General features: G+C 26.5%; 1 protein-coding gene across 2 annotated transcripts in view; it reads left to right on the forward strand.

Moving 5' to 3' along the window:
• Positions 1-22,310, forward strand: part of LOC145192036 (muscle calcium channel subunit alpha-1-like) — a 29,185-nt gene extending 6,875 nt beyond the window's left edge. Inside the window, exons 10-42 of one of the 2 annotated variants that reach the window (XM_090072373.1) lie at positions 1,548-1,659; positions 2,030-2,190; positions 2,622-2,734; positions 2,923-3,035; positions 3,152-3,362; positions 3,442-3,565; positions 3,860-4,007; positions 4,111-4,196; positions 4,687-4,792; positions 5,114-5,243; positions 6,640-6,699; positions 7,593-7,699; positions 8,331-8,421; positions 9,315-9,422; positions 10,061-10,113; positions 12,735-12,762; positions 14,195-14,295; positions 14,602-14,803; positions 16,122-16,280; positions 17,484-17,594; positions 17,694-17,777; positions 18,091-18,210; positions 18,450-18,515; positions 18,639-18,733; positions 18,834-18,981; positions 19,083-19,210; positions 19,308-19,404; positions 19,578-19,683; positions 20,461-20,568; positions 20,750-20,877; positions 21,069-21,155; positions 21,420-21,650; positions 21,744-22,310. In XM_090072373.1, coding sequence (XP_089928499.1) covers positions 1,548-1,659; positions 2,030-2,190; positions 2,622-2,734; positions 2,923-3,035; positions 3,152-3,362; positions 3,442-3,565; positions 3,860-4,007; positions 4,111-4,196; positions 4,687-4,792; positions 5,114-5,243; positions 6,640-6,699; positions 7,593-7,699; positions 8,331-8,421; positions 9,315-9,422; positions 10,061-10,113; positions 12,735-12,762; positions 14,195-14,295; positions 14,602-14,803; positions 16,122-16,280; positions 17,484-17,594; positions 17,694-17,777; positions 18,091-18,210; positions 18,450-18,515; positions 18,639-18,733; positions 18,834-18,981; positions 19,083-19,210; positions 19,308-19,404; positions 19,578-19,683; positions 20,461-20,568; positions 20,750-20,877; positions 21,069-21,155; positions 21,420-21,650; positions 21,744-22,031 — 4,010 coding nt within the window. In that variant the 3' untranslated portion in view covers positions 22,032-22,310. The remainder of the gene's footprint in view (positions 1-1,547; positions 1,660-2,029; positions 2,191-2,621; positions 2,735-2,922; positions 3,036-3,151; positions 3,363-3,441; positions 3,566-3,859; positions 4,008-4,110; positions 4,197-4,686; positions 4,793-5,113; positions 5,244-6,639; positions 6,700-7,592; positions 7,700-8,330; positions 8,422-9,314; positions 9,423-10,060; positions 10,114-12,734; positions 12,763-14,194; positions 14,296-14,601; positions 14,804-16,121; positions 16,281-17,483; positions 17,595-17,693; positions 17,778-18,090; positions 18,211-18,449; positions 18,516-18,638; positions 18,734-18,833; positions 18,982-19,082; positions 19,211-19,307; positions 19,405-19,577; positions 19,684-20,460; positions 20,569-20,749; positions 20,878-21,068; positions 21,156-21,419; positions 21,651-21,743) is intronic. The other variant, XM_090072374.1, reaches the window with a different exon arrangement.

The following is a 22,310-nucleotide window of genomic DNA, read 5'->3' on the forward strand; positions in this document are numbered from 1 at the left end:
AATAAAGACTAATAATATCATCCCACAATTGATCCACAACAGTTATTATTACATAGTTTAATCTGACTTAAGACATGTTCTGATGTGAATTTTAACAATAAAGTTTTAGTTGCAGCTAATAACATGAACTCTTGGCACTGCCAACTATAAAACAAATTTTCAAAAAACAACATTTAATAACATGCCACAATAAAATATTAAAGTTTAATGATGAAGCTACAAGGCCACTATTTACTGGCTTTTTGTGGTTTGGTGGCTTTGCTAAAGACAACTTTGAGTTAGTATTATTAAAAAATGAGATTTATTGGGTTGGAAAGAAGGTTCTTTTGCACTTGCGCCATTATAAATAGATTTCATTAAAACATGGGAAGTTCTATGATTTTTTAGAATGTTCTCGCATTTTGTTTTAATTCATCAACAGTATATTATTTTCTAGAAATGTTCACGCAACTGTATAAGTTTTCACTTAACGTAAAATGTCAGATCAGAAATCCCATATTCCATACTTTATCTTATATGAATTCCAGCTTAGTCATTCACACATATGCAAAGCCCTAGGCTAAGGCAATATTGCCAAATGCACTTGTCAAATTTGCTTTCAATATTTTTTTCCAATTACTTTCAACTTGAAGATCGTCCAAGGCCTGGTCACCTAACTGATGTTGATTCTGAAGTGCCACGCAAACTGGTGGAAAAGGATCTAAGACTCAGTAGCTGCTGTATAGCCTCCAAACTCCACAGCCAACATTTGCAAATTTTCAAGGTGCAGCCAGGCAGCTTCTGTAAGAATGGGATCCATTCCTTACCTAATAAATGGAAAATTGTTGTTGGTAATAATGGGAATTGTAAATTGATTGTGTTTATTCAAAGGATTGTAATAAATTAAACTATTTCATAAAAGTGTAAAAGAACATTCTTTCCAACCTAATATTTCCCCCTCTAACAAAGTTTTTTTTTTTTTAGTACATCTAGAGTATTCATATAAAATAATTGTTTCTAACTTGTTGAAGCCATTCTCTATGACTTCTTTGGTGACACTTAAGGTAATAATGTGGGGCAATATCACCATATACTAAATGTAGTGTGTTACATGGAACAGCATATATTTATTTTCCCATTACTTAAATATAAAAATTGTAATGAAATTCAATTACTTGCAAATGTTAATAATCACAGCATCTATTAGTTAAATGTGGAAATTAATTCAAGTGTCCAATATATGTTAGCATTTGGTTTATTCAAATGGCCAATACATTATCATTTGATTAAAATTTAACAAATGACAAACCAAAACAGAAGAAAAAAAGTTGATCTAATTAAAGGAGAATAATGACTGTCATTAAAAACATCTTAAAATTTAAAACTCTGAAGTACATACCAATTTTGTTTTTCTTTTAAAATTTATTTCGTCAAAACTTAAAATTATTTTCATTTTCAAAATGAAGATATAATATTGTGAGCACTCTTTAACTTGGACCTCTTCATGCACTTGCAAATAATTTATAAATTATCTCAAGTTTGATCTCTGCAATTTTTTTTTTTTTAAGAAGATGGAAGGCGGTTTACAACTATTAAGCCGCCAAATGATATTCACGGAATTGAAATAACCTCTAAAATGCAAGATGCTCTCAGTCAATTTGGCAGATTTTACAAATGGAAGTGAGTTGCTCTTCAAATTTGCTACGAAGTTCAATAAGTCTCAAAAATGGTTTACATTTGTTTTGCATGATATATTTATAGCTTGTCCAATCATGTTATAATGTTCAATGTTATAACGAAAAACAATCTTTATAATTATTTATGATTTTTTGAAATAATATCTTACTTTTGACTATGTAATTTTTTTATATTTATTTTAAATATAGTATAATATTTAAAATTACTAATGTACTTTTTTTTTTTTAATTATTTAAGAATTATTGTTCAACGTGTTTATAACACAGTGGTTATTGGACCTCATACCCTCAATTAGCTTATCTGTTAGTAAAAAAAACTATATTTTAACAATTTTTCTTTGTCTTCAATTTAGAAAGCGCTTATCAAATTTTCACAAACGTACACGCCGTATCTCTCGAAAGATTGTTAAGTCTCAAACATGTTATTGGGCAGTCATCATCGCTGTCTTCTTGAATTCTTTAGTTTTAGCAGTTGAGCACTACAATGAACCAGAGTACATTACGATATTTTTAAGTAAGTTTCTTCATTAATTATTGTTCTCATGGTTTTAGGGATAAAAAGTGAACTATTTTCTTGAGGGTCAACAAAACCCTCAAGAAAATAGTTCTTTTTTTTATTCTTAAAATTATTCCTTGTGTTTTACGGTAAACCTAAAAGTAAAAATCTCAACAAAAATGTGAAAGATGAAAAGTTTTCTTAAATCATTCTTCTTCAACTGCTCATTTTTTCAAAGATTTTTCCATTGTGTTATCATTTATTTCTTTAAACACTCTTTTCACTGTTGATGAACTCTAAAGTTTTACTAAAATTCTTCTGCTTTGTGCAAAAACATAAAAGTTATTGATAATGTTGACAAATTGTATAATGAAAATCTTTATGTCAAATAAGATCATTTTTATGACTTTTAATGAAGTGTAAGTAATTTCTGTAAAAATTTCTTATAGATCGGGCTAACTATTTTTTTCTTGGATTGTTTACATTTGAAATGTTGCTGAAAATTTATTCCAATGGATTTCATGGATACTGGTTATCATTATTTAATCGATTTGATTTTTTGGTTCGTTTAAGTGCAATTTTCTTTTTATCTTTTTTTTACCCACATTTATATTATATATACATTTATTATATTTTGTTAATGCCAATATTTATGTGTTTTTTTGTTTTTTTTTTCACATTTTCTCCTAACTAAACAGACCTGGGCATAAATTACTTGCCAAATATAATTTTGTAATGATTGTAATACAGGTTGTAATAAGTAGTCTCTTGGAGCTTTCTATTACTATACCAACTGGCATGCCACCAATTGGAATTTCAGTATTGCGTTGTGTAAGATTACTCAGGATATTCAAAGTAACCCGGTTAGTTTTTTACTATTCTTTAAAAGGATATTGTATATACTTTATAACACATATATTAACACATTCAGTTTGAATTACATGTTAATATTTTTGTGTGCCTTATGAAAATGTTTTAGTTACTGGGAATCATTGAAAAATTTTGTTGAAGCTCTTATAAACAGTATAAAGTCAATTGCCAGTCTGTTGCTACTTCTTTCGCTATTTATCCTTATATTTGCACTTCTTGGAATGCAAATATTTGGTGGAAAATATGAAGCTCCAAAAGTAATTGAAAAACCTAGAAGTAACTTTGATTCCTTTTGGAGGGCGTTGGTGACTGTTTTTCAGGTTAGTTAGAACTTACTAATTAATTATAAATTTGCATATGTGTGTGCATGTAATGACTATTTGCCCTGAATTTTACTAGATATTAACTGGTGAAGATTGGAATTCATGCATGTATATTGGAATTGAGTCTTGGGGAGGAATTAAAAAGCCTGAAGCCATTGTGGCTATTATATACTTCATCTGTTTGGTTGTCATTGGAAACTGTATCTTTTGATGATTTCTTTTGATACCTTTTATTTAGTCAAAAAAAAAAAATGTTTCAAATAGTCATGAAATAAAATCCTATAACAAGAACTGGTATAAACAAAACAAAATATTCAAGAACCTCACATACTGTGTTATACTTAACAAATACATGTAAAAAAACAATTTTTATTCAAAATTTTTGTACTTATTGAGTTTGTTCATTTAAGTTTTGGAACAATGTTGTGAGATAAAAAAAATGTTGCTAATTTTTTTTTAAATCATCTAGAATGAGTTTCCTTGACTTACTTTAGATATCCTACTAAATGTTTTTCTAGCCATCGCTGTAGATAATCTAGGTGATGCTGAAGACATGACAAAACTCGATGAGGAGGAAAAAATTCGTAAAAAAGAGTTAAAAGAAAAAATGATGAAAACCAATCAAAATGGTGTAAAACCAACGTAAGAAAAATTTTTTTTTTATTTACTTAAAAGTTCTTTTTTCTATTTTTCTACCTTTTTTTCATCAAATGTTTTGTAACAAAAACACAGTTGTTTTGTTTAGGATGCAATTGTTTATATACCCATCTACTGATACTGAAAAAGCGAGTGAAATTGGAGAAAGTTTTGATGATGAGCAGCATATATTGCGTATGTCTTTTACAATAATATAATTAGTTGCAAATATTTTTTTTTAATGGACCAATTTTTTCAAATAAAGTTCCTAATTGTCTCAAAATCTGGGATATGCTGAAAAAACAATAAAAAAACATCCGCAAGCATCCACAAATAAAAACCCACAGCACTATAAGCTAATACCCACAAGCTAACATCAGTGAGTAAAACCATGGACCACCAACAAAAATAATAAAGCAATCTGAAATGAATACAATTTGAATTTTAATGCTGAAAAGTTTCATTAAAAAATCAAAAGTTAGATTTTTTCAGCTCTTAGAAAGAGAAGAGCTTGAAAGCAAAGAGAAGACAGAATTGTTGAAGAAAAATTGAATTTAAGGAAAATAGATATTACTCTCCAAATTTGCTAAATTTTTTTTAATGTCTTAAGATTTACATTTTTCTTAATTTTACATTTGTACTTTTTTCAATAAAAGATTTTTTTAAAATTATCTTTGTGTTTTAGAGAAAAAAATTCGTCCTTTAAGAATTTCAGAAGTCAATGAATTAAAAAATGTTCCTGATCCAATGCCATTAGCAAGGTCATTGTTTCTATTCTCATCAGATAATAGGTATGTTTTTTTTTACATATTTTTTAATTATATATTTAGTATATTATCTTTATTGCAAATAATAAATTTGAAATGAAAGTAATTTATTAAATGTATTGTTATTGTGGATTTCTGCGTAACTCAAGTTTTAAATTTTTCCAATTATTTTTCTCGCTAAATTTTTTTGTCTAACTAAATAAAATTAAATTAATAAAAATTTTTTGGTCTTAAACTAAAAATTTGTATAAAGTTTTACTCAAAAAAAGTGTTGCTACTCCCTTTTATAAATTTCTTGAATATATATTATTTATTTACAGTTGATAACTAACACTCTTTCATTAGATTTCGAAAAGGTTGCTACAGACTATGTACAAATGCATATTTTCTTAACATGATTCTACTTTTGATTTTCTTGAGCAGTATTTTACTTGCAGCTGAAGATCCTCTTTCTCGTGATGATTCCAGGAACAATGTGAGTATGAAAGAGTTTATTAAATACTAATTTAGTTTTGTTTATAGCAGAAATTTTTGCTACCAACAATTTACTAATGCTAATTTACTACCACCATGATAATTAGCCTCCAAGACAACTCGACTGCATCAGTATTAGATTTAGGGTTAGACTTTTAGAAGAGTAAGGGTTTGTTAAGGCTAAAGAAAGCAAAAAAATCATCTTGGGAGCAAAGAGAATGTAAGGAGTCCAATAATATTAAAAATATGCCTGAAGCATTTTATGGTTTTACTGATGCTAATTGTCACGGTAATCACAATTGTCATAAAAATAAAAAAAACCTTTTATGGCAAATTTTCAATATCAATTTTTTTAAAATGCGATACCTTCCAGATTTTTACAAAAACGGGAATGAAGTCTCCAGATGCCTCTCTTACTATTTTATTTTAAACTTTTTTGGTGTTGGTGCTAAATTATCAGAGTAGTTTTTTAATATTGGCAAAAAAATGTGGCATTGTGGCCTGTGGCCTGAATTTTACAAACATAGTGTCTTATGAAAAGCTTCTTATTTTAAATGGTGGTCAAAACAATCTTTGCTAATGTTTTGTAATTATTATTTTTGTCACTGGCAGTTGCTAATTACAATTAGTGGCCACTTGATAATTTTGGAAAATTAAAAAGAAATGATAAAAAAAAAAAGAATTTCATATAAAATTAAACATTTTAATCAAGTTCTAATTGAAGTGATGGCTAATAGCATAATATCAATAAATATCAATTAAAAATGATAGTTTGTTATATCTTGACCATACTAAACTAAAGCATAAAGAAGTTCTGATAGAGGAAAATGTTAAATTATTTTTATTTGTAAATTAATATATTTAGTTATAAATTATACTTCAATTTAAATTTCTTAAAGACATCAGAAAACTTTTTAGTGACTGTAATAAAGTTAAATTAAGGTACATTTTTAGTTAATTGTTCTCAGAGCCCAGGACAAATTTTTCACACTGACTGAATCTATAACTATAAATAACTTCTGCAGGATACATCACCTTGGACAATCAGGTGGACAAAAATCAGAAAACCCACAGGTCCTAATACATCATTAGACAGGTAATTCAATGAACTTCCTGAAAAAAGAAATATAATTTGTGGTTTTTGGCCAAAAACAAAAAAATAAAAAAATAAAACAAAGAATTAAACAAAATAATAGAAATCTCAACTATGTTGATTTCCCTAGGCTTAAAATGAAAATGTGTCAAGTTTAGAATGTATACTAAAAATAAATACATAAATTTTAAAATTTTTTTAAAAAAATTTTTAGTATCAGTTATAACACTGGTGCACCATAGCATGCTTTGCTTTATGACCTTTTATATTAAATGATAATGAAAAGATGTTTTTCTTTCTTTAGATTTTGAATTATTTTGATTATGTCTTTACCACCATTTTTACAATAGAGATTCTGATCAAGGTAAAGTTACCTATTTACATTTACATATATGTATGTATGTTTGTATGTATGTTTATATGTATGTATGTATGTATGTATGTATGTATGTATGTATGTATGTATGTATGTATGTATGTATGTATGTATGTATGTATGTATGTATGTATGTATGTATGTATGTATGTACGTAGATACGTACGTACGTACGTATGTACATATGTATGTATGTATGTATGTATGTATGTATGTATGTATGTATGTATGTATGTATGTATGTATGTATGTATGTATGAATGTATGTACGCATTCATGTATGTAGATATGCATTTATGTATTTTTTTATTTATATTTTTGGATGTTGTTTTATTGGATTTGCAATATTTTTAAGAATATAAGTTTTTCGAGTCTGTAAGCTCCATATGGCATTATTTTGTTGCTATATGATTATATATTTATAACAATCAAGCAAAAAGTTCTGTCATATTGCGCATGAAGAATGAAAAAAATGTGTAAATAGTATTCTAAAAACTGCCTTTGGTGTTTAAAAGATGTGATAACTATTTTATTTTATTTTAAAAAATTTTTTAAAAGTTAACAATCATTGAAATTTTAGATCTTCAAACTTCATCTGGTAAAATATATGAAAAGGAAAACATTTTATCATTATTCTGTGTTTTGTTGCATATTATTATGCATTTTATTATACGTTCTTCTAAATTTTAATTTTCAATATATACATCCAAATTTTCATTTTGTCTAAAAAATATGAAATGCTTTTTCAACATTCCTTATTCTGTGGCAAAAGCAAATTTCCTTATAGATCATAGTAAATTACAAAGTTACATAGTGTGCATTGTTGACGTTATTATTAACTATTGTTAGAGCTGCTCTAATTATTGTAGTTATCTTTTTAGTTGATTGCCTATGGATCATTTTTACATCCTGGGAGTTTCTGTAGAGCGTTTTTTAATGTGTTGGATTTACTCATTGTTTCTGTTTCACTTGTATCAATCATTATGAGGTAAGAAAAATAAGATTGAAACAAACATAAAATATGAAGAAAAAAAAAAGGATATTCTCATTATCAAAATGAGTTTTTAACAGCAGTTGCTCAACATTTAACAACATTTAAGAATAATTACTCAACATTGATTCAATAAAAAAAATATATATATAGAAAGAATTTTCTGTCTGTTAAAATTTTTTTTTATACTTCCAAGACTTTTCTCAAATAAATAGTTTTGTGGAGACAATAAATGCCATCTTTGGTTAATTTTTATTTTGAACAATAAATATATAAATTCAAAAAGAATTATTGAAAAAATTATATTAATATTTCTTAACAATTGTAAAGTTAAACAATAGTTGAAATCCTTATACAAGAATCAAAGAGAAAGTCAGTAGATTTATATTCCTTGTATGATCTTCTGCAAAGTTGAAAAGTCCAATTTTAAACTCATATTTTTTTATCTTCCTAAATTTTGATTTTTAAAGAAAGCTATAAATATATATATATTTGTTGTTTTTTTAAAGGAAGCTATATATATATATATATATATATATATATATATATATATATATATATATATATTCTTATAAATATATATATACATATTTTTCAATAAAAATTTTTTGGGCATTGTTTTTTTTAGAAATTCTAAAGATATATCTGTTGTGCGTGTTTTAAGAGTGATAAGGGTGTTGCGTCCATTGCGTGCGATTAACAGAGCAAAAGGATTAAAGGTTTTTAACTTGTTTTAATTCCAGTAATAAATTGTTTAGTGAATTTATTGTTGTATAAAAATGTTACTAAATAATTTAACTGAAAATACTTATATGATGTAGTTGATAAATATTACTTTTGTTGGCCCAAAAATTTATAGAAAATATTTATTTGTCATAAATTCTTAAATGGGGAATATCTTTATTGACAATTCTTATAAGAAAAAAAATTTTCTTTCTAATTGATCTTTTTTTTTTTTACATCTTTGGTCAACAATACTGAAACTTTTCCTCATTTAACAAGAACGTACCTGTAATTTATGATAGTAAACTCTGATTGAAACAAACTGGCTGCTACGGAACAAACATTTAGCAAATCTGCAGTACAAAGTTAAACTTGATTAAAATCACAATTTTTTTGTACAAAAGTAAACCAAGAGGGTTCTTTGGAGAAATTTTGAATGAAATTCAGGTTTCCTTAAAAATCTTAAATAACAACATAGAATAAACATTTAAATAAAAGTTCAAATCAAATTTGGAGTAATTACATAGAGATGCTATACTATTACTAATAATAGTAATAGTAATAAGTAATAACAATCATAGTAATGATAATAGTAGTAATAATAGAGTTTAAATAATTAACTTGCTTCAAAATAGATAGAGCTTAAGTTATTAACTTAAATAAAACTCCATGGAACAAACAAATCAAATAGAAGTGCAAGTCATGTTTTTGGTTAAAGTTCTTACTTTTTAAGCTAAATAGTTGTTGATGAATGTATATTTCTGTGCACAGAAATTCCTGAACTTTTTCAATTATATTATTTATGATACTAAGTATTGTTTATTTGTCATTTAAACTATTTTTTAACTGATACATTAAGTTTCCAATTTTTGTTTCACTATTTTTTTAGCACGTCATTCAATGTGTTTTTCTAGCTGTTAAAAAGATCGGGAACATCATGCTGGTCACTTTTCTCTTTCAATTCTTATTTGCTGTGATTGGAATTCAACTTTTTAAGGTATTTGTTTATGAAAAACTCATCTAATTTTAATTATCTTATAAGTTGTAATAGTTAGTACAAAAAAAAATTACACTATTGGATCATTAGATCATCTGACTCTCTCAAAGTCAAACAGATGAACTCATAATTTGTGCAAATTTTATGCGATTTGACCACTAGTGTTTACTCTTTCATAGCTGGAAAATTCAGCACATTAAGTAACATACAAATAGTATTCAATGTACTGAGAATATTTGAAACTGAGCTTTTTGTTATTTGCTTGATTCCTCAAGTAGATGTTTACTCCCGTTGATCCTCTTGTTTTGATATCACTTAACAGTGAAAATTATTCAAAAATACAAAACGGTTTTAAAGAGAATTAAAATGCCACAAAATATTCCCAGACAATTATTTATCACAATTAAATGTTCTTTGTTTTCATACAAAGTTTTTAGGCATTCTGTTATGGTAATTTAAATAATTAAATTTTTATATTTGTTATAATTGTTAATGTAAAAATATGTTTTAATTTTTTTATTTCTTGTAAATAATTTTATTACTATAAAAGAAAATTTCTTATTTGTTATGATTAATTTAATTGAAATTAAAAATCACCAGCTGTTGATTTTGGCCATTTTACCTAATTTATATTTTAGGGGACATTTTCTTTCTGCACAGATGCCAATAAAACCTTGAAAGTAGACTGCGTGTGAGTTGATTTTTTCCTTATAAAAATTGCTTTTTTTTCTCTTAATGCACAGTCTTATAGGATTTATAAGAAATCTGTTTGTGTCAAAGACCATTTTATGCTATTACTCACATGTCTAGGAATCTCAAGTATATACATCTTAAGACTCTAACTTTTTATCCCAAAGGGATCTTTACAGTTAATAGTCTCTTTACTTAAAACCTTTTAATGAATGATAAAAGTATCAAGTTGTTTTATTGTTTTTGTAAAACATTTTCAGGTAATGCTAAGTCCTAAAACCTAAATTCCTTTAACTTTTTTGAAAAAAAAAGTGCAGAGGTTTTTTTAAAAAGAAACAGGGTGCATTACATGCAACTTTTAAAAAAAGATTGAATTTATATTTTTTTGTTTGTTTGTAGTTTAATTCATAAGTTATAACCAAAGAAGATATGGATTTAATTTTTTAAGTTATTTTAAAAGAAATTGTTTTTTAAATATAAATCACACATCACAAATTGTTTGTGAAATACATATATTTTGTAAGAGGTAACATAATGAACCTTAGTCTACATTATTACAAATTTTTTTTAATAAATGACTTTTTGTTTAACTTGATTTGATAAAAAATTTATCCAAAATATTTGGTTTAGTAAAGTAAAATCAAAAAAGTGTCAGTTTCTTTTTTAAAATCACTTAACATACATTATTGGTATGTTGTTGAAGTATTACATAAACAATGGATTTAAGATTGATATCTTATTTAAAAAAATCAGATAAAATTTGTTACTTAAAAGAAGGCTCTACCTCCTTGGGATGTGAACAGTTAGAATTTTCATAATATACTTTTTTCAGGTACTTAGACATGTTGCTAACAATATATTTAGTATTTATAAGGGAATTGGCATGAACAGTTTATTAAAAATAATTCATTTTGTGAAACTTTTTATTTTTTTAGATTTTCTTTAATTTTTAATATTTGAGTTTGCAAATATGTTAACATGAAAAAGTTTTTTGAATTGACATTTTTTTGAACATACATTTAAAAAAAAAAGGAGGTCTTGAGAGGTTGAAACACATTTTTAACATGGTAGGCTGCAGTTTTTACAGTACTGCTAAATGTTTTGCTTAAATAAAAAACTTAAACTAAAATGATAAGAGTTACTTTTTAAATGACCAAATGATATAAAATGTGAACAGCATAATTTGAAAACCTTTATAACTAATTTTGGGATAATAATAACGCAAACAAATTGTAGTATTGATCTATTGTCTGATGAATTTATCATCAAAAGATACCCTTCCAAGTTCAAATCTAGAACCAAAAATTTTGTTATGGAATTTCTTCTAGTTTATGTGTAATATTTTAAATTATTATTGTCAAAACTTGGGTACATTCTTCAAGCATTTAAGAACAGATGGAATTGATATTAATAAGAATTTTGTGAGAAATTACATTCCATCCTCCTCAATACTTTATTTATTGCTTCTTAGTCATACATTTAAGTCAGCAAGCCAATGTTTAAGAAGAAGAATCCCAATTTTATTGACCCAGCCCATCATGTGATAAAGTTCTGATAATGAGATTGTTTTGTGAATTCCTTGATGAGGCGTTTAAATATGTAAATCTCTTGATTATAACATTTTCATGCAAGCACTTTCTCAGCTTAATTTTAAGGTTACAATTATCTACTTGAACAGTAAGAGAAATCCTGTTAAAAGATTGAACCTGGAACCCTTTCAATTCCCAACTTCATAGATCTGTTTCTATATTATTTGAATATAGGAGTAATACTCTAATAATTTATAAATTTATATACATATATATATATATATATATACATATATATATATATATATATATATATATATATATATATATATATATATATATATATATATATATATATATATATATATATATATATATATATATATATATATATATATATATATATATACATATAGATATATATATACATATAGATATGTATGTAGACTGCATATCTGTAGACTTTACAGTATATCATACAAGAATATTATGTAGTAAATCATGCAAGAATATTATTCAGATATTTTTAGTTTGTTAAAATCCATTTATAATTGTTGAAAAAATTAATGCCTTTTTTTACTTAGATATGGTCACTTTATCTTTGCTTTTTTTTATCTTTGAAAATATTGATTTTACAAATTTTGCAAACAACACTGGAGTTTTGTAGAATTCTACTTACAACAGAATAGAAACACAACAGACACAGAAATATAGCTATTTTAGAAATGAAGTGTTGTTTTTTTAAACAAGTCACTTGAATATTACTATTTAATTTTTTAAAGATTTTTGGTAGTAACACATTTTTAAAGTGATTGATTTTTGGTTCCCTATGTATAACTAAAGGAAATCATATTACTAAAAAACTTCACATTACTAAAAGAAAATCTTCAAATCTTTTTGTAAATAGTTGAACCTGGCTGCCATATTAGAAGAAATTAATCCGCATTAAGTTGTGTACATATTTTTTAGTCCTAATAAGATATTTATTTTATATTTATATTTAATTTTATTTACAACTTTAACATGGTTCAGGTTTGTTAAAATTACAAAAAAAATTAAGTTGTTTTTTTTAAGTTTGAATTTCTTTTTTTAGTGGGAAATTTCAAGATGAAAATGGAAAGGTAATATCTTTACATCAAAATATTTATTTCGAAAGAAATTTATGTCTAATTGCATGCTGTACCAGTATTTTTCTATACAAAAAAAACTTATTTAAAAAGTTTACTGGAACTACTGAAGTTAAATATGGGGTAGTTTTTCATAATTATTTATATTAGCATGATTATTATTTTGAAAGACTGATATGTTTTTGATAAGCATAATTATTTATTCCTCAATATTTAAGAAATTTGTTTTATATATAAAAAAACATTTTTGTGACATCTTTTGTTTATAAAATTAAAAAAAAAAATTGTAAAATTGGATACAGAGATACAAATAGTAAAATTGGATACAGGTCAAAGCCTATCTCCAGTTTATAGGATTTTTTATGATAAATTTTTTTAAGTTTGTTTTCTTTTTAATGTAATTATGTTCATTAATACTTTGCAGAGAGACCTTCTTAATGAGTATATAGAAGAACACAATCTGCTGAATTTAAAACCAAACGTTTTGTCAAATTTTATATATTTAACCACAATATTAGTTCAGGAACATATTTCTAATTATCATACATGTATTATAACTGATGCCTTTTTTTATCAAAAAAAAAAAAAAGCCAAATTTTTTTTCTGGTCATTTGTGTGAAAATTTAAGAACTTTTTTAAATTCATTATACTTAACAAGTGTTCTCCAGGTTTAAAATCCGATACTTTTACGATGTTTTTTGCGATTTTGAAACCCATTTTGATTTTCGGGATGTTTAAAGTTTTTATTTCAATTTTCGTGATAATTTCAATTTTCGTTGTATTTCAATTTTTAAACAATAACACGACAATTTAGTTTCCAAATGAGTCATTGCCTATTTTACATAAGTGTCGCGCAACTATAAAGATGGGGAAAGGGGGGGGGGGAAAAATAAAGTTGTGTCAAGAAAAAGAAAAAATTTGTACAATTTTTTCTGGGTCTTCTCAACACCAATAACACAACAACGTGAATTTCATTAACAATGCATAAAATAAATCAAAATAAAAACTGATGTAAAGGTTACTTGTTTATATTCAGTTTATTATGTATGTTGTTTTATTTACATTAAATCAATTCTAAAGATGTTGATAACATGTGTCAAGGTCAAAAAATTTTTCTTTTATAACAAATTAATATAAAACTTTAAAATGCTTAACCTTTAAGCACAAACACTCTATCTTTGAACATATCTAGCATATTTAAGCATATTTTTGCATATTCTAAGCATATTTTAACATATTTAAGTTTGTTTTTTTTTAATTTTCATTATCACAATAAGTAATAATTTCTCCCGTGATTTTTGGTTCTTTGTTATGCCCTCATAAGTGAATGAGTGAGTGTCATAAATAAGTATCAATATCCAAAACAGTTTTAACTTATTATATTTAATGTATTAACAAAATAATGCTAAAATTTTTTTGTTTTTAGGAAGTGGATAGAGAATGGAAAAGCCATGAATTTAACTTTGATAATATTTTCGAAGCTATGACCACTTTATTTGTTGTAATGACATTTGAAGGGTGGCCAGGGTGAGTATGACATTAACTTCATAGTTTTTGAAGAACAGCCTAGAGTAAGCAAGGACTTGATTTTTTGGATGCTTTTTATTTTATCAATTCTTTGAATTTCTGTTTATTTATTTTGAAGATTTTTTAAAAAACCAAATGATAAGTTAAATTGAAATTTATTTTATATTTTTTATTTATCCAATTATCTTTGCTGTTTGCTGAATACTAAAAAGATTAAGTTAGATTTGCTGTTTTAATCATACTAATATTTCTTATTTTCATCCTCCACATCCAACCAGATCTTGATTTATTTTCTTTGCTCTGTAGAATTTTGTACAATGCCATTGATTCCACAGCTGTTGATCATGGTCCTATTCAAGATAATAGGCCGCTTGTTGCAATTTATTTTATAATTTATATTATTATTATTGCATTCTTCATGGTCAATATATTTGTTGGATTTGTTATTGTGACTTTTAAAAGCGAAGGGGAAGAAGAGTATAAAGATTGTGAGCTTGATAAGAACCAGGTATGTTTCACAAAAAAAACCTAGAAAAATTACTTTTATTAGGTTTGTTAAGATCAGTTTTGCAATTTTTTGTTATAAGCTGTTACTATCATTTACATCTGTTGTTATTGCAGCCATTATTGCATTGTAAATAAACAGTAGATTTTACAATAGTTATTCATTTGATAGTCATTCTTGTGTTGTTTACAAAAACATAAGTTTTTATGCTTCTTCGTTTAAATTTGTTATTGCAGTTTCAGAGCAAAATTACTTTTTTTAAACATAAATCCACTAAACCATTGTAATTTTTCTTAAGTGGAAAAAAAAAATCTACATATTTGATAGTATTTGGTTGTAGCAAAAGTCTCTCCTGTTTTTGGTGCTTTGCTTTGGATTGCAAAGTGTCTCAAATCTACTTTAAATTATAAAGTTTTGATGTTATTTTGCAGAGAGATTTTCAGCAAGTCGGATAAAGTTGTATTGTTTGATTTTAACAAGAAAATAAGGATTTTAAACATATTTAGCTTTTACATTTCTGAAAAAGCAAGAATGTTTTGCAGAAGAACATTTGTGGGTTGTGGGGTGTATGGCTATGGTGCTGTTGAAGTTGATTAAAAGTAATTTGCATAGAATTTTCTCAGAGATGAATTCTTAAAAACAACCTGTCAACAGTTATGGGTGCTCTATAAATTAACAAAGAAAAAGGTGTTTAAATAATTTTGATTGCGTTTGTGGTGTAAGTGGTATAGATGGCCCTTGGTCAGGCAGGAAGAGAGTAATGAGTTAATTAAAATCCAGAAAATCAACTCACAGATCATTACTCTTTGAAATAAAGCAGATAAAATAAACCAGAAGTGGCCCGGAGCCAACAGAAAATCTACCAGAAGTGGCCTGGATCAGAGCCAACAGAAAAGATATTACATTCCATCAAGACAATACTGGACCACAGATTTCTTTGGTAACCTGTTACCAAATTTTACAATTTAACTGGAATGTTTAGATTAAGTCTCCTGGTTTTGCACTCTGTTACCACAATTTATTTGATGGTAAAAATGTTACTTTTTTGTAAGTTCTAAAAATTATCAGAGAAGGGGAAAGTTCATTAAAAAGAATGCCACATGCTGAGTAACTGTAGATTTATTAAATAAAATGTTTAAAAAACGGGACAATCTTTTGCATCAACCCAACAAAATATTTTTGTTTTGCCAGAATTTCAATTTACTAATTTAATGTTGGTTGTGTTAAAGTTTTTTTTGTAAACCTCATTCAGTAAACATCCAAATTCCTGGTTTCAGTTGGTTGGTCATAGTTTTAACAGTTAATTTTTTTTTTTCCAAAGAGAAACTGCATTGACTATGTGTTAAGAGTTCGACCTGTGTCTCGTTTTGTACCACAACAGAAAATTCAATATCATATATGGCGTATTGTGACATCAACGCAGTTTGAATACATGATATTTGGTTTCATTGTGGGAAACACAATTATTTTAGCTGCACAGGTAAACGTTTTAGTAAAGTTATCTTATTGTTTGCTTAACTGAAAGAATTCTAAGAGTAAAAATATTTCTTTAGGTAGGGTTAAATATAATTAATAGAGTTATGACTACACAAATAAATATTTGTGGGAAAAAAAATTTTCATTAAATTTTTTTATCTTAATTTTTTAACTTTTTAACAAATAGTAATAAGAACCTGTTACTGATAATTTAATAAATTTTTCATCAAGAATTTTAAAATAAAGTTGGTTTAGAGAAAAAAGAGTGTTTGAACTGTTTTTTAGATGGTTTTGGAAAATATAAAGAATTAACTGGCAAATGAAGAATATTTTTAGCTTAGCTCTTGAAACTTGCTTGAGATATTACAACATAGAGGTTGTTGTATCTTCAGAAATTTTCAAAGAACAAATCTTTTTAAATTGAGTTTAACAAAATTTTTAAAAAGTTATAATAAAAAAGTTCTGTATATCTGTACACAAAGAATTTTTAAATAATCAAATAAATTTATACTGATTTGTTTTATTTTTCAAACACCCAGCTGCTTAAATAAAAAACCAACAAAAATGTTTGGTTCAAAGATTGTTTAAAGTTTTTTGTTCATCTTGAATTTTTACTGTTAACAGTCTTTTTACTTTAAACCTTTTAATGAATGATAAAAAGTATCCAATTTTTTTACAGAGAATTTTTTTTATTGCAACAGTAAAACATTTTTAGGTATGTAAGTCCTACAACCTAAATTCCTTTAAAAAAAGGGTGCAGAGGCCAATAAAAAAACAAGGTGCATTACATGCAACTTTTTTAAAAAAGATTGAATAAGATTTAACCTAATTCATAAGTTATAACCAAAGAAGATATGGATTTAATTTTTTAAATTATTTAAAAAGAAATTGTTTTTTAAATATAAATCACACATCACAAATTGTTTGTGAAATACATATATTTTGTAAAAGGTAACAAAATGAACCCTAATCGACACTATTACAAAAATTTTTTTAATAAATGACTTTTTGTTTAACTTGATTTGATAAAAAGTTTATCCAAAACGTTTGGGTTAGTAAAATCAAAAAAGTGTCAGTTTCTTTTTTAAAATCACTTAACATACGTTATTGGTATGTTGTTAAAGTATTACATAAACAATCAATTTAAGATTGATATCTTACCAGTTCCTTTACCAGTCTCCTTACCAGTTCCTTTTTTTTTTTGAAGGTATGGAAAGCTAGTCCTTTGTATGCTAGAGTTTTGGACGGATTTAACATTGGTTTTACAATGGTGTTTTTGTTTGAATTTATCCTCAGTATAACAGCTTATGGGCCTAAGGTTGGTTTTGAAATTTTTTTTGGTAGTTTGTGATGGTGATAAAGTTGAGAATGACAGCAATATGAAAAAGTCCAGCCTAAAGCAATCTTTATATTTTAGAATTATGTTAAAGACCTGTGGAATATCTTTGACTTTGTTATTGTTTTGGGGAGTATTATTGATATAGCTATCACAGAAATCTATGTAAGTTTTCATCTTCTTTAACAAGAACTGCTTAACTAATAATAAGATTTTTTAACTTAAATCTTCATCAGTTTAAAAGTAGTTTATAGCATTTATTTTTTATCTAAAATAAAAATTAAAACTATTTCTTATTAATAAGCATTAATTATTCACGTCCTAATTTTTTTTATAAATATCAACTTAAGATAAAAATAAATACGATTGACTATTTATTTTCAAAATAGTTTTCAAAAATAGACATGAGGTCAAGTTTAAATTTGCATTTTTTTTGTGTGTATTTACACCTTTAAAAAGCTTCAAAATATTTTGATAGCATGATCACACCATTAAGTTTAACTTCTTTCGATTGTTTCGGGGATTGAGACTTGTGAAACTTCTTAGTAAAGGATCTGGTATACGAAAACTTCTTTGGACATTCATGAAATCATTTCAGGTAAAAAGAAATATTTTTTTTTTTTGGTAAAAACATGTTAGGTTGTGTTACTAAATACTACTTCTCATATTGTTTTTTTAAATTTGTAATTACTATTTAGTTCTTATAATTTTCTTAACTTAGCCAGCAGATTGTTAGATTATTTTATCTATTTTTTCTTATTTAGTTTTTTAAATCTTCCTTTATATTTTTCTTCAACAATTTATCTTTATAATTGACATGCTTAAGTTAATTTTCAGGCTCTTCCATATGTGGGCTTGCTCATTGTATTGCTGTTTTTTATCTATGCTGTTATTGGCATGCAGGTATTGTATATCTATGCTATAATAGAAAGGTATTTTTAATTTGTACATTTGGATTTAGTTGCTACAAATGTTGTTTAGCATTCTGTGTATGATGGTCATGATGACCTGTCCTTTTTGTTATAGGTCTTTGGAGCAATAAGCATTGATAATGATAATTCAGCTATCAATCAATACAATAATTTTCAGACATTTGCTGCTTCAGCTTTTGTTTTGTTCCGGTAATTTTACTTTTTATTATTTGATTTTATTGAATATTTAAATGCCTTAAATAAAATAAAATAATTACCAGGCATTATCAAACTGACTACCATTTTTTAGTTCTGCTACAGGAGAGAATTGGCAGCAGATCATGAAGGCTTGTGTTCCCAGACCAGAGGTAGTTTGTCAAGATGATCACAACCGTATATGTGGATCTTACTTTGCTTATGCTTACTTCTTGAGTTTCAATATGATCTGTTCTTTCCTTGTAAGTTCTAAATTTATCATTTGTTCATTTTAAAGCTTCGTGTAACTTATTTCTTATGTAGTGTTTTTCCCTTCAAAATATTTTTATAAACATTTATTTAGATTATTAATCTATTTGTGGCTGTGATAATGGATAACTTTGAGTATTTAACACGTGACTGGTCAATACTTGGACCTCATCATTTAGAAGAATATGTCCGTACATGGTCTGAATATGATCCAAATGCAACGTAAGTATTTAATAAATACTTATAACTAATCATTCAAGATGCTAATGAAGAAAATGTAATGTTTGGGAGTATATAAATTCAAATGCTTTCTTTTAAGTGGGCGTATGAAACATGTGGATATTGTTACAATGCTGAAGAGAATTGAACCTCCTCTTGGTTTTGGTAAATGCTGTCCTCATAGAGAAGCTTGTAAGGTCAGGAGTTTTATTTTAATTAAACATGTTTAGTAATTTGGAGTTCTTGTTTTTTTTGTTACCCGATTAGTGATTTTGATTGCTTTAGCAGATATTTATAAATTATTTTCTTATCTGATTGCATTCTATATTTTAGCATACTTGTATTTCAAAGTTTATTTATCTTTATATAGCGTCTTGTTAGCATGAATATGATGATGAATAATGATGGCACTGTTGACTTTCATTCAACACTGTTTGCGCTAATCAGAACTTCACTTAACATAAAAAAACCAGAGGGTATGTGGAAATAGACACTAGATTTTGTTTACTTTTTGTTTGTGTTCTCTTTTTATTGGAAAAGTTATAATTGGTGGCATAAGTTGACAAAAATATCTTTCTGTATGAATGATTCTCTATCTCTAATTTCTAATGAACAATAAATGCAAAAAGTAAATTATATTGTATAACAATAGCTTATTGTATAGCAACCTATAAATTATGTTGTACGGAAATGTATAAGTTATGTTGTAAAAAAATGTTTGTACTTATTATGTGTTAAAAAATTGTTTATACAAATTATGTTGCATAACAATTAACATAATTTACTATATAATGATTAGCATTAATTATACTATATAATAATTAGATTAAATTATGATGTAACCAATTAACATAAATTATACTATATAACAATTAACATTAGTTATATAAAATATATGTGTTTAATCTGTTTTTTAAAGTAAACATGTTTTACCCCAGTCAAAACTTCTTCCAAAAACTTTTTTTGGAAGAAGTTTTTTTAGAAATTTTTTTATGAGGGCAAACAATTTTTTTACATAATTTTATATGAAAACCATATTAAAAATGTTCAAATTACATATAATAGTACATCACTACTATAAATATTAAAAATGGAAAAAGTTGTAATCCTGCTATTCACAATTTTATAATTATTGTGCTTTATTCATTAAGTAAATTTCTCAGTTAATAATTAGATGAATGTTTTTTGTTTTTTTTTTTTATTGAAAAAACAAATTTTTAACTTTTTAAAGTATTCAGAATTTTTTCATTTAGCCAAGTCAAGTATGGCCAAAGAAAATTCTGAACTTCGCACTATTATTAAACATATATGGCCGCGCACAAGTCCAGAGCTTTTAGATAAAGTTCTCCCCAACCCAGATTGTAAGTTAGCCTTGATTGCAAATTCATTTTGTTTTAAATAACAGATTTGTTTCGTCAAATGTTGCTTAACATTGAAATTGGCATATTATCGATAAAATTACATAACATCGATAACTGCACAACGTTGATCTCTTCAGCACAAAGAAAAGCTTCGAAAAACCTTTTTTTTTGATTAATTTAGCTGAGGAAGGCATCACGGTTGGGAAGTTTTACGCTACATTTTTGATTCAAGAATACTTTAGACGATTCAAAAAGAAGCGTCAGGAAGAAAGACGAAAGAAAAATGCTGACACAACGGTGTCGTTAACGGTAGCTGCTTTGAATTTCTTCAGTTTTCAACTGTTGATTTAGGAAAGCTTAAAAAATTTGATTTTTAGGTTGGACGTATTTATTTCCATTTTCTTCGTTAGCTTTTAGTAACTTTTAGGAGATTGCACTTTATTCCTCAATATTAGCATGTTAGCACTTTATGAGTGTAACTTTTGCCTTCGTCTCTTTAGGCTGGTATTCGTATCTTACACTCAGTCGGCCCCAAACTAAGAAGAACTATATCTGGTGAATTAGGCGAAGAAGTTACTGAAGATAAAGTAAGATTGTTTCAGTCATCGACTCTTAAAGTTTGTTTTTGTTGGTTTTAAATTTTGATTTTTAAACGAGTCATTTAATAGTTTATGTTGATTATAATAAAATAAACGAGTCAGTCAATAGTGATTACAGTAAAATTACTGCTTGAATTCTATTGATAATACCTATTTATTCTTATCATTTTTTTAAATGTTAATTACACCTTTTACTTTTTCTACAAATTTTCAAAGCTTTCGCGCATTTATGAAATCTTGTTTTTTGTTCAGCGCGGTAAACGCCGCAGTTTTATTGGAAATTTGACAAACTCAGTCAGAAGGTCATTGACTTTTACTGAGTCTGAAAGAATGCGTAATATGTTTCGGCGGCGTCCCAGCAGCAATGTAGCGATTAATGCCCAATGCTCTCCGCTTCTTGGTGCAAACGATCAGTGTGATGATGTATACAGACATTCTTATCACGGTCATAGCTCGACTGAAAAACCCTCGCTGCAAACAAAGGTTAGAGGGTTTTAAAGCTTTTTTTTTTGACAATGATTTACATGTTTTGGCAAATTTTATCAGTTGAGAATAACGTTTGTTTATGATTTTTAGTGTGAACATCTGAGTATAAGTGAAGATCTCTACAAGTTTAGCTCTTCCATAAAAGATATAGAAAAAGAAAACTCTTCAACGAACAATATAGAAGACGTTGATCAATACAGTGATGAACAAGATAAGACTAGTAAAAATTATACTGATAATTCAACGACTTTTCGCCGTCCAAGTTTACGGCATTTACCCCCAACTGTCACAATTGACTCTGATTCCATTGATGAAAACGATTCTGTTAATGCTTCTCGTTTACCAGTGTTGTTAGAGAATTCATTATCCATTGACTAAAATGGAATGGGAGTGACATTTTACTTCGATAGAATCGTTTCGTTGTCTATACAACGGCTACAAAGCTAGCTTATCAAAGGTAACACCACGCAATCATAAGAACTCAAGCTCTCCGCTAAAGTTTGCAAAGTTCATTTTTAGATACGAAAGAAATTCTACAAATGTTTATTAAGTGATAGTTTTTATAGAATAAATATTGGTTCTAATTTTTTGTGAAGATAGTTATAAGTATTATTATTTTTAATATTATAATTTTTGTTATTGCTGTTATTACTATTA

This window comes from Hydra viridissima, unplaced genomic scaffold (genome assembly GCF_058129835.1).
Source record: "Hydra viridissima isolate aposymbiotic clone 2 unplaced genomic scaffold, HvirCarnegie_v1 scaffold_1, whole genome shotgun sequence".
In the NCBI taxonomy this organism is placed as follows: Eukaryota; Metazoa; Cnidaria; class Hydrozoa; order Anthoathecata; family Hydridae; genus Hydra; species Hydra viridissima.